General features: G+C 41.3%; 1 protein-coding gene across 2 annotated transcripts in view; it reads left to right on the top strand.

Moving 5' to 3' along the window:
• Window positions 1-325: 325 nt before the first annotated feature.
• dennd6a (DENN/MADD domain containing 6A) overlaps window positions 326-17,685 on the top strand; it is a 29,913-nt gene continuing 12,553 nt past the window's right edge. For both annotated transcript variants that reach the window (XM_076269013.1, XM_076269014.1), the window contains exons 1-9: window positions 326-647; window positions 7,436-7,474; window positions 7,556-7,598; window positions 11,280-11,392; window positions 11,612-11,692; window positions 13,655-13,760; window positions 13,966-14,045; window positions 14,136-14,195; window positions 14,305-14,360. In XM_076269013.1, the coding sequence (XP_076125128.1) occupies window positions 429-647; window positions 7,436-7,474; window positions 7,556-7,598; window positions 11,280-11,392; window positions 11,612-11,692; window positions 13,655-13,760; window positions 13,966-14,045; window positions 14,136-14,195; window positions 14,305-14,360 (797 nt within the window). In that variant the 5' untranslated portion in view covers window positions 326-428. The remainder of the gene's footprint in view (window positions 648-7,435; window positions 7,475-7,555; window positions 7,599-11,279; window positions 11,393-11,611; window positions 11,693-13,654; window positions 13,761-13,965; window positions 14,046-14,135; window positions 14,196-14,304; window positions 14,361-17,685) is intronic.

Genomic DNA, 17,685 nt, shown 5'->3' with positions numbered 1-17,685 from the left:
CAGTGGCATGAGGGAACCCATGACGACCTTTGTCTGGCAGGAGTTGCAGGGGGCCTTCACACACACACAAACATTTGGAGGGTCTGATCTGTGGGGTTTAAAACACAGCCTCCCATTTTGATATGGTTTATAATTTGATAATGATCTATAATTCTAGCCTATTGGCTAAGGATCGTCTCACAATCAGTGTAGCAGACCATATTTCGCACTTGTTGGTAAAACGAGCGCACAATTTACTCAATTCAGCACACAATCTAGTAAAATGAGAGCACGTTTAGTTAAGAGTCGAGATTACGCGTCACACGTACAACGTGACTGACGTCATTGACCGACGTCCCCTGTTTTTGTATTCAGGGTGAATTGTGAATTTGGTGGTTACTCGTTGTAAAGTTAGAGACAAGAGGATAACGAAATCGTAGCCATTTGTTATGGCCTTGCAAACTGCCGAGGATATAGAGGAGCACATCGAGGAGTCCGAGGATATATTGGAACAGGATGTCCGTGTCTCTCCAGCAGAGGAAATGCCGGGCGATGGGCCCGGAGAAGAAGAATCTGATCAGCTATATCTGCCGTGGGACCGATTCTCTGCTTGGCTACATTGTATTTGTGTCGTAGGTTTCGATCTAGAACTTGGTCAAGCTGTTGAGGTAAGACGCAGTAAACAATTACATGTTATTTAGTGTAACTTATGTGTAAACACGGAATGGTTAAATGTATCAACTGCGTGGAATATCAGCTGGCGTCTTCCCACTTAGCACGTCAAGTTAGCTTCCTTTGAGCTCAAATGTTACATGAAGTTCGCAACCGTAATGTTACTGTACAGACAAATTGACTAGTTTCGACAGTTTTGTGGGAGAAGCTATCATCTGACATCACCTCATAACCTATTGCAATGGAAATTCTAGTGTAGCTGCAACAGCTAGTCAAAAATAGTTACTATAGCCTACTTCCTTTCCCTGGCCTGCAGTCTACTCGTGTAACGTTAATGTATAGCCATGGCTGGCTTGACATATATTTAGCCAGCTAGGGTAGCAACTAGCTTTAGTTAAATAACTCTTCAAATTAAACGATTTGATGATGTATATTCGCCATAATCCCTTCCACCCTGCCATTATCCTGTCTAATATTGTAGCCTGAAATGATCATCGGTGTAGGCCTAGTAGCCTACTTAAGATCCATATGTGTAATAGCCTATCGCCAACTGTGGAGACGTGCACGAAAATGTGGACAAATGAAGCCATGGTAGCCTAAATTTATACAAATTAGCATAACTAATCTTATAAAATTTACTCTTAACACATCTGGAGGCGTGTTATGTTTTTGTTATTTTCTATAAAATAAAAATTATGCTTTTTGTCATCAAGCTCATCATTAAATGAGAAATCCGGCCGATTTTAACACGGGGCTCAGTTGATCATGTTCACGAATACTGTCGGTCAGAAAAAAACGTGAATAAAATCGGTGCTGGCCGGTGTTCTGTTCCTTCTGGTTTTTCACTGGTTTCCTTGCGCGTGCTCACATTGCTCACCACAGCTGCAGGAGTTGTCAGACATTCACAAACACGTTGTTTGAGACGGATTTGAAGTCGCATTTCATATCTATGCTCAATGGGCATCAAACCAGCTAATAGGCTGACTGGTATGGTGAAGGGTATGTGATGATGTGGGGCTATTTTAACTCCAAAGGCCAATGGAACTTTATCAGGATGCATATCCTGGATCCATGAAATAACTGGCCTTTAAAAAGAAAAATCTGCCTGCCTCTATGGGGAATTTAACATAGGGGTGCCAATACTTATGAGCCCTGTATTTAAAGGAAGAACATTTATTTATTTATGATACATTATTCATTCACAAAGAAAATTGGTTCTTAAAGGTTGGATATTTCCTATTTTTTTACTTAAGGCATTCAAATCAATTTCCAAAAGATGATTTTATATTCCTCTTTTTAGTCAACTTAAGCTTGGGTGGCAAAACTTTTGACCATCACTGTAGAATGCACCAAATGTGATGGAAGGTTTAACGGCTCCTACACACAGTTGCGTTCCGTCAACGCATGCCAGTGGGTGTTCCCGACTGTAGCTATGCAAATTACTTGAAGTATAACCGTAATTTGATTGGTTGGTGCCGTCAGTCGGTTGGCTTGATTGGCCGGTGCCGTCTGTCGGTGCAGCAACAGCTGAACTCAACGCGAGCGACGGGAGAAACGCGACGCAACGGACCCACAATTCAGTTCGGCAACGGATGACGTGAGCCCATGTAAAGTGAATGGGTTGCGTCTCCAGCACTGCAACGCACGCAACTGTGTGTAGGAGCCGTAAGAGCGAACCGGACACTCGGCATGGCTTTTAGTATTTTATGCTGCTCTGACAGTGCACTTTTATTGACTGTTAGTCTACTGTTTTTGAGTTTGGAGATGTAGGCTAGTATTTTGCAACGACAGGCTGCGAATGCCGACGCCACAACTGTCGCATTTCCCAGCCAGGTCCATGATTGGCTTTTTGTCACTGCATTCAAAAATCTCCCTCTGGATAAAGCGGGTTATGCGCTCTCTAAATTGCTCACTATGTGCTGTGTTGCGCTCACTAAAGGGCGATTCCATCTCTCCTATTTAAGTAGCCTACGTAATCCAAAGCACTGTGTCTCCGTTGCTCAAGTTTATCATTAGCACTGGACAATGTTGGAAAATATAGGAAATGCGACGGGTCAGTTTGGCCCTTTATTTACGGTTTCTGCAATTTAGATCAACAGCTCATGCATTCAGCTTGGGTCATCCTGCGGCCAGAAACGTGAAAAACCTTGTATTTTCCATTATCTTCCCAGATCTATCTTGAGACCTTTTACTAAAGTTCTTATGCAGCAGTGTCTAAAAACCCTAAAAAGATTTATGCTCATTTGGCGTTGCAGGAGTGGTGGTAAATGTATCGGTGGCACTTGCTGCAACGGTGTTCGAGTGTGCAGAATCCCTCTTCATCGCGCAGTTTGTGCACACAATCAGCAGTAACGTAGTTAGTCCGTGACATGTTTCATTTTGAGTAGGCTAAGTGTTCAACATCAGTGTTCAATATAGATTTAATTTCAATAATAGCCGTAATAATATTTAGATGGGTTTTTTTATGTCAGGGAGAGAGCTCAGTTGGGGGGGCACACTGGCCTGTTTGGGCGGGCCTGGACCCCTGAGGCCTGCCCTTGACGCTGACGCTGCATCAGCATCCAATACATCTTTTAATAGTTGATCAACCACATAGAATAGTAGCCTACTTAAACTGTGCACTGATAACAGTAGCAGCTCAAAGGTAACCAGTTGTTTTCGATCAAGGGCAACCACTTGTTTCAGATAGCCTACCTCAGGACAACATGTTGCCTGGGTGTTGCCCACGTTATTAATTGATGGCACAATATATAATTGTATCACGTAGAGGCCAGGGATAAGTTCGCTCAGTGAGTAGAGTCATGCAGGTGAGAGCCATAGTTGGAATAATTTTGCTATAGCAGGATCTAATCCAGTTTAATGCTATTTACAAAACATATATTTTTTACATGTCTTATGTCTAAATGGCTGTAATGTAGCGCTCATGGCATACTGTATATAAAAGTGGCTTCAAACCGCCTAAAACTTGTTTGTGAATGTAAACAACTCTTGCTGCTGCGTGAAGCTATGAGCACAGCGCGTGCATGTGCAAGGAAACCAGTAGGTGGAGAAACCAGAAGGCACACAACACTGGATTTCTCCTTTAAGCGATTCTGGATGATGGTAGCATTAGGTGGTATTTAAACCTAACACCCAACAAAACACTAGAGGAAGCTCACCCATCCCCTCCCCAGATTCCCCTTTCCTTACCCTAACACAAGTTTACCTCAATGTCACTATTTTTTGATTTGTTTACTCATTTTGGCCTTCTGTAAAATCAACGATTAAGCAGTAGGCTAATATCCCTTAGAACGCTGATGAGCCAATGACAGACCAGCCTCAAAGGGACTCGGACATCAGCTCGGACAACTCTATAGGAAACAACAGGGAGGAGGAATAAAATGACAAATGAATGGTTATTTATGGAGTTTATTAACTCAAAAAACCCTGACTGATAACCATGGTCAAACGTTTTGCATGGGGGACGTGTAATACTGATAGCTGGTACCCCGAGAGGCTAGAAAACGGGGTATATTTTCATCAACAGTATAGCCTACAGGACGTCTCTAGCGTTTGCAACAGCTCGACGTAATGTAGATGCTAGGCTACTAAGCCAACAACGTGGGCACAGGTTCCCTGTTAAATCCCAAGATGAAAATGCTCATTAACCAACTACTATATTACATCAAATATTAACGTAACCTAACATATCTTAGTATCAATCTTCCACTAGCTAGCTAGCTAGCATTAACGTCAGTGTTTTTTGCACGGTGATTTGCACGACTACTGGCCACAACTGCTTGTCACCTGTATTATAAAGTTTTGAATACACCCCTCCATAGCATAATTAAGTCCCTTTTGATAGCTTCTGGAGGAAAGTAAATCCTTTTATCGACCAAAACGTCCTCAAAGCCTGCTTTCATATACTGTCAGCCAGCAAAGATCCTTAATACACAAAGATAAAGCAGCACAGGCTTCTACAATGGAATGGAATTGTACACAGTTCCTGCCTCCTAAAAAGGCGTGGTCAGAATGCGCTTAATTTATCAACCATCTCTGCTGTCAGCTGCCATTGTCCACAATGTATTTCTAATCAAGTCTGGTTTGTTTGTCCGAGTTTTCACACGGTAACAATGGGGGGCGGGGCTTAGCGACAGGTCAATTGGGTTTGAGCAGAGAATGTCTAATAGGAAGAGAATTAGCACTGTCTCGTTACTTCCGGTTTCTGGACTGGTTGCAGTTCCTCCTCAGATTCCACTTGAGGGCGCTCGCAGGCGAGTGCAGAATGCATGGAGGTCTATGGAGCTTTACCCCTCAATATCCACTTTTCTCTGGATATAATTTTTTGAGTAGTAATTTGAATGTTGCATTCGCTAGGAGAGGCAAAGAAAATGCACACTGTTGATTGTTATATTTTTTGAAGTCACGTAAGTCTTCTAAAAAGCCTTTCAAATATGTCAATGACGTCATTCATTAGCACAATGCTAGCGTGATATGGGCAACAACGACCCAACCTGTAAGAAATGAAAAGGACATAAGTACTCATTCATTCAACTTTAGATCTAAAATCTATATTGAACCTGCATAAACTACAATAAAATCTATGATTCTTCTACGACAAGCATGTGAAAGAGATACATTTAGCCGTCTAGCTCCATAGACCCCGGTTCAACCTGCACTCGCCCGTGATCACCCCCAGTGGAATTCTAATGGAACTGCAACCAATGTCGATACAATGAGGCTTAATAGGAAGTGCCAAGGCTCTCCGTAGACGGGCTCTGGTTTGAGAACCCAAGGCAATAGATAAGCGGGTTTGAGAAAGACAAGCGGCAGGGGGACCCTTGCTTTCAGTCACTACACTAATATCAGAAAAAAAACTCATACATTTCCCTCAGGATTATTTCATGTCTGTGTGTAGCCACAAGTGGTTATGACCACTTTGAGCCCCAAACTGCCTGTTACTGGTGAGCTGATTGAGACAACTTCACTTAGGCCAGCGTTTCTCAAACTGTGGGTCGTGACCCACTACTGGGTCGCGGAGACATGCCAGGTGAGGCGCGAACTGACGTGAAAAACAGGATTTTTTTAATTTATTTTTTTATCTGTAGCCTGGGCCCAGGTAGCACCCGATGCGCAATGGATGCACTGTGTTATTCACAGGGAAGCGCTCGTGTCAAGGCAGCTTAGTTAGTCCCGACCTACATGAGATTTTGAACGTTGTTGTGTGAGTGGTGAATTTCATCAAAACCCGGCCCTTAAAAGCGCGTCTATTCTCCGCACTTTGCGAAGAGATGGTAGCTGACCAAAAGGCTTCTTGGAGGAAGAGCGCATGTTTGAATCTGCAAGCACGTTCACTAATGAACATTTCTTGACGAAGCTGGCCTATCTTAGCGATATATTTGATATATCTTAGCGATACATTTGAGTTAAATGTCCAGTTACAAGGCAAAGACAAGCACCTACTGTACCTCACCTAGCAAATAAGATTACTGCATTCACCAAAAACACTTGAGTATGGGACAGGCGCCTTGATCGCGACAGTATTAAGACTTTGAGATTTCTGAGCGAAATCGCTAAAACGTCTGATTGGGAGCCACTCTTGTGATCCCATGTATTAAACAGTAGGCCTACATCACATCCCTGCAAAGTTTATTTCGAAAATATTTCCCAACCAGCAGTGCTCAGTATGACTGGATTATGGATCCATTTAATGCAGCATGTTGGTATTTCATTGAATATATTGTACAATGCTGTAAAATGGCCTATGCTTCCTAATATGTTGCTGGAAAACAGAAATATGTGTGTTATGTATTTATTATTATATCTGCAGCACCAGCTGAGTTTAACTCTGTTGAAGAGGATATATTTAGAACTTGTCATTATTTCAATACATTTGACAATTTTAAGCTTGACCTACCACTTTCTTAGAGCGATGAGGGACAGGTGGGGCTCGAGAATGCCCCCTTGATCAAAGTGGGAAATGAAAGAAAAAGTTGGGTCGCGATAGTCTGTCATTTTTAAAAAGTGGGTCCCCAGAAAAAAAGTTTGAGAAACACTGTCTTAGGCTAAGGCTGTGTTCGATGCACGTTTCTTAGTAGCTGTTTACCTAACATGACCGACATATACAAACATTACAGACACATTAGACATATAACTTACTCCTGAATTCATTATTTAAAACAAGTAAATGGAAAGTTTTGAAACCCTTAGGAAGATTGTGCTAGCCTTTGTGACCAGTTAGAAAGAATTATAATACCAATAAATACTAATGAGTATCAACAATAAAAACAATATGGGGAGTGCCACGACTAAATGAGTCCAGTGTCATGGAAATCCATTTCGAGATATAGCGATTTGAATGCAGAGGGAGTCGAAAAACTACTAAAATATGTATTTTCTAATTTCGCCACGAACACATTCCTTAAAACCTTACTGTGAAACAGCCTAGAAATATGTTTTTCGAAGGCCAAATGTGTAGGCTGCGCATTAAAGTTTGGATAAAAAAAAGTTGACGTTTTTGTTCCTCATTCAGACGCTTGCTGTACATGAGAACAGGAAAGTTTCTGTCCTTGTCATCTTCAGAAGTTGATCGAACATTATAGGCTACCTCACAAGTTATAGGCTACAAATGCCTCAAGTTTTACCGCCTGCGCGAATGGAGCATTTAGAAGCTGCGCTGTGTAGTTCGGATCTTTTTGGATTAAAGAATAGAGATTCTGAGTTTTTTTAAGAAACAATTAAGGGTCTTTGGTAAAATTAAGGGTTTATTATATCATATATTAATGTCTTTGCTTATTTCTTACAGGTAATTTATCCACATCACTCAAAACTAACTGAGAAAGAGGTAAGCTTGACAATATTTAGAAATGTGATTTGTGAACGCATGCTTGAACATATTGAAATTATGTATAATTCCTCCCTGCAGAAAACCAGTATTTGCTACCTGTCCTTCCCAGACTCCAATTCAGGTAATTATATATTCACAGCTGCATAATTTAGTTTTTGCCTCATGAATTCACTTTGATGCGGAATTCTAGGTATCATTATGCAATGTGTAGCTATTGACTTTCACTCAAATGTCCGGGAAAGACCTGGAATGTGATTTCTTGCATAAAATGTTACATTTTTCAAAATGTTCATTAAAAAAATGAAATGGCTTTACATTATTTCAAAAACACATATGTACTGCGTGGCAGAGGCATTTACTAAAGGTAAGGTAGTGTCCGTTGGGCCTCTCTTGTAGCTCCTCTTTGAACCTGAAGAGGTGATGGTGAGTCCCTGACATGTTAATGAAATCAAAATGTTAACACCATTATTGACTCTTGATTAAGTAAAGCTGCAGAAACCTGAGTGTTTGAGAACCAACTTAATTTAAATGAGCATGTGGTTTCTGTCTCAAGGTTTTGTCAGTTTCCCCTTTAAAAGACCCTACTTCACACAATATGAATCGGGACACCCAAGCTTGGAGTTCTTCAGCACATAGCATCCACTGATACGTATTGCAGCAGATAGAAGGTAATCTCTGTTACCTGTCAGTGGTCACCTCCAGAGCATTACTAACTCCTTAAACCTTTTGTCAGTAGAATCCAACCTGAGCTTCTAGTGACCTGGTTCCCACAGCCAAAAGGCTGCAGCCGAGAAAGGAGCTTGATGTGAGGTGTGTGTGCAGGAAGACCAGAGTGCTGAGGAGGATTAGCAGTTAATGGTTGTGTAAGGGCTTTTAATAGAGACACTCTTTTCACTCTTATACAAATGATTAGAGGACAATAAAGTCATCTATAAATCACACCCTGTTGATTGTGCCACTAATCCCCAAGCACACATAGAAGCTTTCTGTTTGCGGAACATGAACATAGTTTTAAAGGACTTGTCTAATTTTTTTGAATGTAGACACACAGCTATCACGTCTGGTGTAGCCAGTTCCATTGATTATAGTGTAATCTACTAGCCTGGGTGCCATTCCGAACTTAGTCCCGCCCACAATATTTGAGGTCGGGAAGTTCAGTCTGGCATTGTTCCATTGTGGAGCAAGTATGCTCGCCCTAGATCGGGCGGACCAATCAAATCGGGCTTTACGATGATGGACAGGTGAGCAACAGCGCCTGGTCTATCACGTCATCTGAGCACGCTTAGATTAGGTTTATGTTTGAAACAAAAACGCTGTGGCTAGAAGGATACATGGCTTTTAAGACCCCATATGGAAAATGCATATTATTTAATGAGGTTTTATCACTGAAAACGATTATTTCTAAGAACTTTGGCCAAAGTTGAGATGTGGGAAAACTCCGTGGTTTCTTGAATTTCCCCTTGGGGATCAATAAAGTATCTATCTATCTGGTTTCACTTTCATCAAGGGAAAACAGCTCTGTTGCATTGCGACAGGTTCCCTCGTTCGTTTGAAATCTCTGATTGACGACCTGTTTGAGGCATTTGTGACAGCCTTTCCCAGCTGTTTAACATGTTTGTAGCATATCAGTGTTCAACAGAATTATTTTTAAAAACGGAGGGGATATAGGCTATCAGTTTTCTCCTAATAGCCTACCCTACTAGGCTACGTATCTCTTAGATTTCACTAATGAGTGTTGTAGGCTAGGAGTTATTGACGGCACTAACTTTTACAAAAGACCAGAAAACAATGTTAAGGCATTTGTGGAGAAGAAGGATGGTTCGTGTGTTATCTTCCTACACCTCACGGTAAGCTATTTCGTTGCTCTGATTGGTTAGGTCTATCCAATTGAGTGCGGAGGCATTCCCCCCCTGTATCGGTTGAAACACGCCCCATAATTACGTCCCAATGGAGCAGTATCAGACTCATATTCTGACTAGAATTGAGTATGACTACGTCAGGCTAGGAATCTACTCTGTCCCAAGTTTTCTTGTACAATAAATGGCATAAGTGTCACGCCCGGGATTGAACCCGGGCCTCTGGATCCAAGTACTGACTCTTTTCCTATTGAACCTATTGAGTTATCAGAGTTCTGGCATGACATATTTTCTCTATGTTCTTAGAGGTCTAGTCCCAAATCTATGTTTTTCTTTTTAAATTCTATTTATTGATTTAGTTTATTTTGATTTGTTTGCTTTGTTGTTTTTCTGTGTGTGTGGTGGTGGTGGTGGTGGGGGGGGGCTTCTAAATAGAAGTTTTCTTCTGAGACCAACTTCTACCAAAGAAAAGCGTTAACTCCTTAACTATTAGAAAGACTTTGCTGATATGAAGTCTCATGCACAAGCCTGCTTAAACAATGCCTATATTATGGGTAGACCAATATTTAGGCTACATATAGCCTAGGCATGTCCACTCGGACAGAGTAGGTTAGGCTATCTTTTTTTCTCAGCCGACCGTCTCTGTAATGTCCTGCACTGACAACATTGAGGCTACATAAACGAATGCTAGTTTTTTTCTAACTTGTGTGCTCAATTTCCAGTGCATTTGCTTTGCTTGTGAATGAAGTTGTAGGTCTACCTTCCTTGTCCAATGCGATTGTTGAACTATGCTGGCCAGAAATTAATATAGGTGAAAGTTTCTGTGTCATGTCATACAGTACCTCTCGTCTCGTTGCTACTCTAGCAGTCTCGCAGCTGGCAGGACGTCATTGCCTTAACTGAGCTGTTAGATATATAGAACATCTACTTCCGTGTAGTAGGCTACAACATGGTCTGAGTCTACATAGGCCAGTCATTACTTTTATAATTGCCGGGCAACATAACAATGCATTCTGAAGCCCTGTTTCTTTTCTCCCACACCGTTGTGCACTGAGGAAAGGATTCGCTCGAGGTACTTTCTCCTCCGATAATAAACTTGTACTCGTAAACAAGGCAATTGAATTGTACTTGAGTAAGAGTAGAAGTACAGATTTGAAAAAGGAATAGGAAAAGTTGCCGTTCCTCCTTTTTTGCATTACTTGTAACACGTTACTACCCACCCCAGTAGGCATGCACTTCGTAGCCTATCACAAATGGCAGTAAGCTGTGGTGGGAGCATTGAGCACATGGCTTTAATGGTTGCAAAACAACTTACAAACGGCGCATACAAAGAATCATGCATACACACATCACAGAAAGGCCACAGCTAAAAGCTTGACTTTTTGGCAGAGGTGAAGAATGTATGAGTGGCTCTGAAGAAACACCCTCAAGTTACGTGTGTGTGCATATGTGTGTTCTCTTCGGAATGCCTTTCACATAGTCTGTGAACTTGCCCCAGGATTCCAGGATCCTAATGGTTCTCTGGCCATGAACTTGCATACATGCATACCCACCAAAGCCAAGAATTATATATCTTCAAAAATACCATAGTAGCAGTCTGAAGTTCTTTCATGAAGCATGAAAATAAAACAGTGGTCAACTGTTCTAATGTAATTAACAAACTTGTTGTTTAGTTAGGTATGTGCCCCATACAGTATATGGCAAACAAATTACAAAGGGTTACTGAATAAGAATGCATAAATTAATGTATTCTTTTAAAACCCACTGTGTTGTGATGATATAAACAGAAATACTTTGATGTCATCTACCATTTTCTGCTACAAGGACAAATCATCTTTTTGTGTCAGCATATGTGTGTTTGTTGCTTTAATCCAACATATGATGAATTGGGAGGGGGCAGGCAACCATCATGACATGTCCTTCTTATTTTCCCTACATACTGGCAGGTTGCCTGGGTGACACACAGTTCTGCTTCCGTTTCCGGCAAGCATCAAGCAGGCAGTTGTCGCTAGGATGCTTTCTGGACCGTTGTGATCGGGATGCCCCAGTCTGCCTCAAGGTTAGTTACATAGATTTGTAGCTGGAAGGCCAAAGAAAACATGTCTGCCCAGGATGTGGTGTTCATTTTGTCTTGGTTTCAAACAAAACAATACAAACCCATTACTTTGACTATTTTTGACAGACTGGCTTGGGCATACTAATTGAGATGATCTACTCTGTTACCTGAGACATTTGTCCAGCCTGTATTGTTCAATTTTGTATTAATTTACTCTTCCAGAGAGACCAGGGCCATTTCTATGGTTATGTCTACTTCAGACAGGTGCGGGACAAGTCACTCAAAAGGGGCTACTTTCAGAAGGTAAGTTGTTTCTCATAATGCAAAAAAAGTTGTTCTTGTTAATTATATTGCCTCCACTAAACTTGTGAACCAATTGTGAAGGACTTGTGTGTCAATGTTGTAAAGATGCAAATGCTTCTGCAGCAGCTAGCCTTAAAGATCCTCTTCTACCTTGAACCCTAATTCTAAACACTTGGGCTGGTTCACTGTCCTACCCTTACACACAAATACCATGTTGTTGCTGTTTTCCATAGATGTTGTTATTATAGAGATTATGTAAACTTGAATGTGTTATAGGGGTTTAACAGTACAGAGAAATCATGGTTCAGTTCACATTACTGTTTGTATACCACAGTTTGAACATCACTGTTCAGTACAGGTTCAGTGCAGTGGTGAAAAAGCAAGAAATAAATGGCATAAGTTTCATGCTCGGGATTGAACCCGGGCCTCTGTATCCACTGACTCTTTACAAAATGAGCTATCAGCAATATGATTGACTCAAGTGCAGAGATGGCGTAGAAAGTCTCCTGCCAACATGTTACATTTCCTGCTCGTTCTATTGTCAGCAGCTCCATGGGCAGAGACTCCATATTCTGGGGTAAACAAACTTTTTATCGATAGTTTCCCTCTTCAGTGAGTGATTACCGAAATGAAAATGAAAGTATTCTGGCGACAACTGCTTCTCTCTGTTACATGACTATACCCAGAATGCCTTGCATGTCTTTAAACACCACAAAACAACACACTAATACTAATCATTTTTATATATATGAATTTGCATACTTGTGTACTTGTAATATTTTGAATATTTTACTCTTCTATCATGACAATTAAACAATAATTGTATGTGAGAGTTAAACACCATGACTATGACAATTGTTGTTATGTTGGCTATAAATATCCAATGTTTTCTCATTGTCTGTAAGCCCAGACTATCCCGTGGCAGGACACTGAATTGAGGAGTGTGGCCAGCATTGGAAGGGATACTATACTGGAGTGATGAATTGATGAATTGACATGGTACAAGAGACAATTTGGCAGGAAGAGTGAAATGTATATGTGGGTATTTGAGATGATGTGAAACAATTAAATTGTAGTATCCTCTCAATTAGGGGTGTGACGAGATCTCGTGCCACGAGATCTGGCGATACAAAAATATCACAATATTTCTCGTCAAATCTGTCTTGTGGAGAATAGGGGTGTGACGAGATCTCATGCCACAAGATGGCGATATATGGCTCTGGTCCGCGATATTTCTTGTCACACACGAGACAGATCTTTACCTTGACGAGAAATATTGCAGACCAGAGCTGTATATTGCCATCTCGTGGCACGAGATCTCGTAAATTTTTTCTTTGACGAGAAATATTGTGATATGTTTGTATCGCGAGATGTCACGAGATATCATGGCCTACAAGATCTCGTCACATCCCTACTCTCAATAGATCCCATAGAGTCCAACAGTATCTCATTTTTCAACATCAGGCAATAGGGATCAAAAGTCAGGTGCATTGACACATGTCCCAAGCGGCGAAACAAATTTTTGGTAGTTGCAGCATCCCCTGAAGGTCATTGGGCACCACATTTTTTGTGCGTCCTCACGATCGAGTCTGGAGTCTGTGTACCACGTTTGGTTTTGATACCTGAAGGTTTTGCTGGCAACCTGGGAGATGTCAGACTAATAGAAAAATAAAGAGAAATATGGGAGAACCCGGGAAAAATGGGAGTGTTGACAGGTATGCATTGGAGGAGGGAGTCAGCTCAAGGCATTTATTATAATGGCCTATGCAGAGATGTGTGCTATGTATCAATATTATTCCTGGCTGTGTGAGATTAAACAGAGGGGTGTCAGATACGGACTCACCTTGGACCATGTCTGAAGTCAAGTGTCATTTTTTGTGTGTTTGAGGGTTTGGTGTTTTATTCATGAATAAATTGTTTGAATTAATTTTGTCTGTCTGTTCATTTTGTCTGTCTGTTTAGTCTCTTGTCCTGATCAGCAAGCTTCCATATGTCACCTTCTTTCATCAACTGCTGAAGTTGCTGGCTCCAGAATACTTTGAGAAGCAAGAACCTTGTCTTGAAGCTGGTAGGTGTAAGCCAAATTGGCCAAAAAATAAATAAACATGGTAGAAGGATGGTGTTCTAAACACGGATGATCGTTCTTCTTAAACGTTGCAGTGATTTCTTCACATTGTCTTTCATCTGTAAAAGGCTTGAAACAGTAGGATTTTTGCAGAATCTCTAATGTGTAACTTAACGGTATAATTTTTTAATGATCTGATGTTCTTCAGCTTGTAATGACATAGATCGCTGGCCCACACCATCCCCTGGAAAAATACTGAGTCTCCCCATTATGGGGATAGTCATGAAGGTAAAGCTTCTCTCTGTTAAAAAAAAACATGTGTGGTTGTATGCCATTTTCTCATACATTTTACCTAACTATTTATCGGTTCTTTCTCAGCTGCGTATACCTACATGTTATGATAAACCAGGAACCTCACAGCTAGTGCAGTCAACACCGGTAATTGACTGAATCTAAACTGTTGGTCAGACTGATATCAATATATTGATAATGTTTTCAAATAATTTAGTGACTTTAACATTACCCCTCTTGGTGCACTTGTTTACAGAGTGACAGCCTTGTGTCCATTGTCCTTCCTACTATACATGAGGTGGACTTGTTTCGGTGAGTACATTTGTAGTTATTTGTCTATTGTGGACAATAGGTCTAAAACATACTCTGCACATGCACTGCGTATTAAGGTGAAACATAGTATACAAAGTATATGAAAAGAGCAATGTAGGTTACAAACCCTCCAGATTATTTTACGTCTGTGAAGCCCTATGGTACCCACCAGTGTTATTTGATGAGAGTGCATATTTAGCCAATGTTATGGAGTATGCTGCCCCCTGGTTGCATTCTTCTTAGCAATGGGAATGTTGCACAGCATTTAAGTTCCATGGAGTCTGTGGGTAAATCCTAAGGGTGAAGAAAGGTATTGATTACCTATTCTAAATTAGTTAAGAGGGGACCACTTAGTTCCGCAACATTGTCTGTGGCATGAGCTAGTTGAATACTACCTTAGTCTTGCTTTTAAGTCCCATAGACCCTTATTTGAGTGATGTGTAATGCTAGCCTGGAAGCCTGCCTGAATTTACCCCACCCACAAAATCTCCAAGCAGCCATCCATGTCTTCTGAGCGCGCTTGAGGTCATTTTGTTCACAACATCGCTGCAACTGAAGAAGTGAGATGATTAGATTACACTGTTGTGTCTGATATACAAGATATTGATATAACTTTAACTTATAACTTTATAAGACGAACAGAAAACAGTGATTTAAAGCATTTGACATCCTTAAAATTTAGGGGGCGGGGTGAATTCAGGATGGCTTTCAGGGTAGGTTGAAACACGCCCCATAATAAACAAATCCTAAACTGCTTTCAGACATGACGTCCGGACAATGGCCTGGTAATTGGGTCCAGATCTCGTGCAGACTCGAGTGTTTAAACATGACCCTCACGCACGAACATGGCCCGGGTGGATCTTGTTCATACAGTAAATAGCCCGAGTGCTTTAGGTGAGGAGGTTGACGCACTATAGGCTACTGTCGGGGTATGGTGTACCAAAAAAAGGTTCAATAATAATGCTAATAAGGCAAGTCCAAATCGTTGGTACGAAAAGGTCTGAAAACATGTATTTTATTTTCCCTTAAAAGTCCAACGTGTTTCCTTGTCAGCCCCACTTGCCCAAAGATGCACTCGCAAGAAGATCCTGGAGATTGAAACTTGCCTTTTAAAGGCACCCTTAAGAGTTTTTTGTTTTTACTACAACATAACATTTCCAAAATCATTTTGATGGCACGTAACCTCATAACATGACTAACGGCACTTCTGCCATAGTCTGAGCAGCCTTCTACAGCAGTGTTTCCCAAACTTTTTTTCTTTTTTAAAAATGACAGACCATCGCGACCCATTTCACTTCAAATCTACCCTGCAACCACCGATATTGTTTTAGGCCACAGGTTCTCCAACTTTTCTATGCATTCCCCAACCATACATTGCTATAGGATCTCTATAGATAGATCCTGCTTGGAACACGGTTGTGTTGCATTTTGAGCACCATCAGCATGAAAAGTTGGAAAAGATACGTTTTAATGCGCATCCGAGAGTTTGGGAAAATTCTCGCATGTTGCGCATTCGTCAGCATAGCAGGCCTAAACTGTTCCTGTATTTCTAAAAAAAATTGATGTAGGCCACGTTGCTTTGCAGACAAATGGGTCCATTACACTGTGGACGTCAATTCCGATGTAAACAGCAAATAACTCAAGTCGTTATATTGTATTGTTGTAATATAATTTATTTGTATAGCCTAGTCGTTATATCAGAACAAGAGGCTTTTGCGCAATAGCCGGAAGAATGCGCCTTTACTTTGGAGATAGCGAGGTAGAAAACGAGAGGAATAGTGTTTAAAATCCGTGAGCGGTGCAGCACTTCACTGTCTGGTCGAGGGGATCTCTCGGGACAGCTGGACCTAGGCTACTCTGCGAAAGATCGGCCGTGGCCGCCGAGCTGTTGCTGACCTGAGAGCTGCCATGCCAACTGCAGACTAACTGGGCCTCTGACATCCTTCCATCCATCCGTGAACAGTGCACTTCACTGTCTGGTCGAGGGGATCTCTCGGGACAGCCGGACCTAGGCTCTACTCTGCGAAAGATCTACCGTGGCCGCCGAGCTGTTGCTGACCTGCGAGCTGCCTTGCCAACTGCAGACTAACGTTAAAGGAACCGTATGTAGGATTTTGGCCAAAACTGGTACTACAATCACTTTCAAAATACTGTAGAGTGGTGCACACCGCAGATATGGTAACTAGAGCAGAGCTGGCAACCCAGATGCCGAAACACTACTGACTTTGTGATTACTAGATAGGTGGAGGGTGGCGGATCAGGCTAAAACACAAATATGTAAACATCAACATCAGTTGAGGGCTGCAACTTCACTTTTTTAAATGACGATATCCTGGCCGGACTACTGTTGTGAGTGATATAAGTATTTGAAATTAGCATGATTTCCTAATGTCTAGTGACAAATCAAGGCCATTTTATGATTAATTGAATTACATTTCTTACATACGGTTCCTTTAACGGTGAAGAGCTGCATTCTCACGGACCAACAAACGGTCGCTGTTAAGTCCACCGAATTGCGGATCTACACGATCGCTCAGTACTTTGGACTGTACTTCCATCATCTCCAGACTGCAGTCTAGCAGGCCTAGCTTCTAACGTTAACGTTATCTCCAGACCGACAATGAATTCACCGGGTTGGTCAGTTGCTAAAGAACTTTGTTGGCATTGCATCGGTTGTGAAGACAGCTCTGTGCGCAGTTTTCACAGATCATCATTGCCCTTGGACATTTTCGGCTGGTTTGGAAATTGGACTAATTTTAACATCACTTTTTCCCCTTTTAAAATATATTTTCTTTTTTTTATTTGTTTTGTTGTCTGTCTTGTATGTCTTGGTGTCACGGGTACGCTGGCGACTACGCCGCTCCTTCCGGCATTTTTTGTATTTGTTATTTTTTAAATGTATTTGTCTTGTCTTGATGTCATGGGTACGCTGGCGACTACGCCGCTCCATCCGGCATCTTTTGTCTTGTTGTTATGTGTCTTGTTTGTGGAGCGCTTTGGATTGCACTATGTGCATGTTGAATGCGCTTTAAAAATAAATCTGACTTGACTTGACTAAAATGTCCATTTAAATTTTAGCCTAATATAATGCACTGTTGTGCATTTCAAATCAGAAATAAGAATGTGAGGAGGTACTATTAACTTTAAAGATTGCATCTACAATCGAAACTATCTACATGCAAATTCAATGGCCTTATGTCCGGTCTATGGATGTCTGCTTTATGCTTTAGTTGACAGCACGGTCACTAGATTTTAATCGGTAAAGTTGAGGAGCTGGTATCTGTTAATGGTAGTGCAAATAGGCGGATTCATGTCCCTTGTGGTT

This window comes from Alosa pseudoharengus, unplaced genomic scaffold, assembly GCF_046254945.1.
Source record: "Alosa pseudoharengus isolate Yale_2024_CS ecotype anadromous, Long Island Sound unplaced genomic scaffold, YU_APseudo_1.1 YU_APseudo_1.1_scf_5, whole genome shotgun sequence".
Lineage (NCBI taxonomy): Eukaryota > Metazoa > Chordata > Actinopteri > Clupeiformes > Clupeidae > Alosa > Alosa pseudoharengus.
The sequence above is the reverse complement of the archived record's forward strand: the minus strand, read 5'-3'. Positions and strand labels throughout refer to the sequence as shown.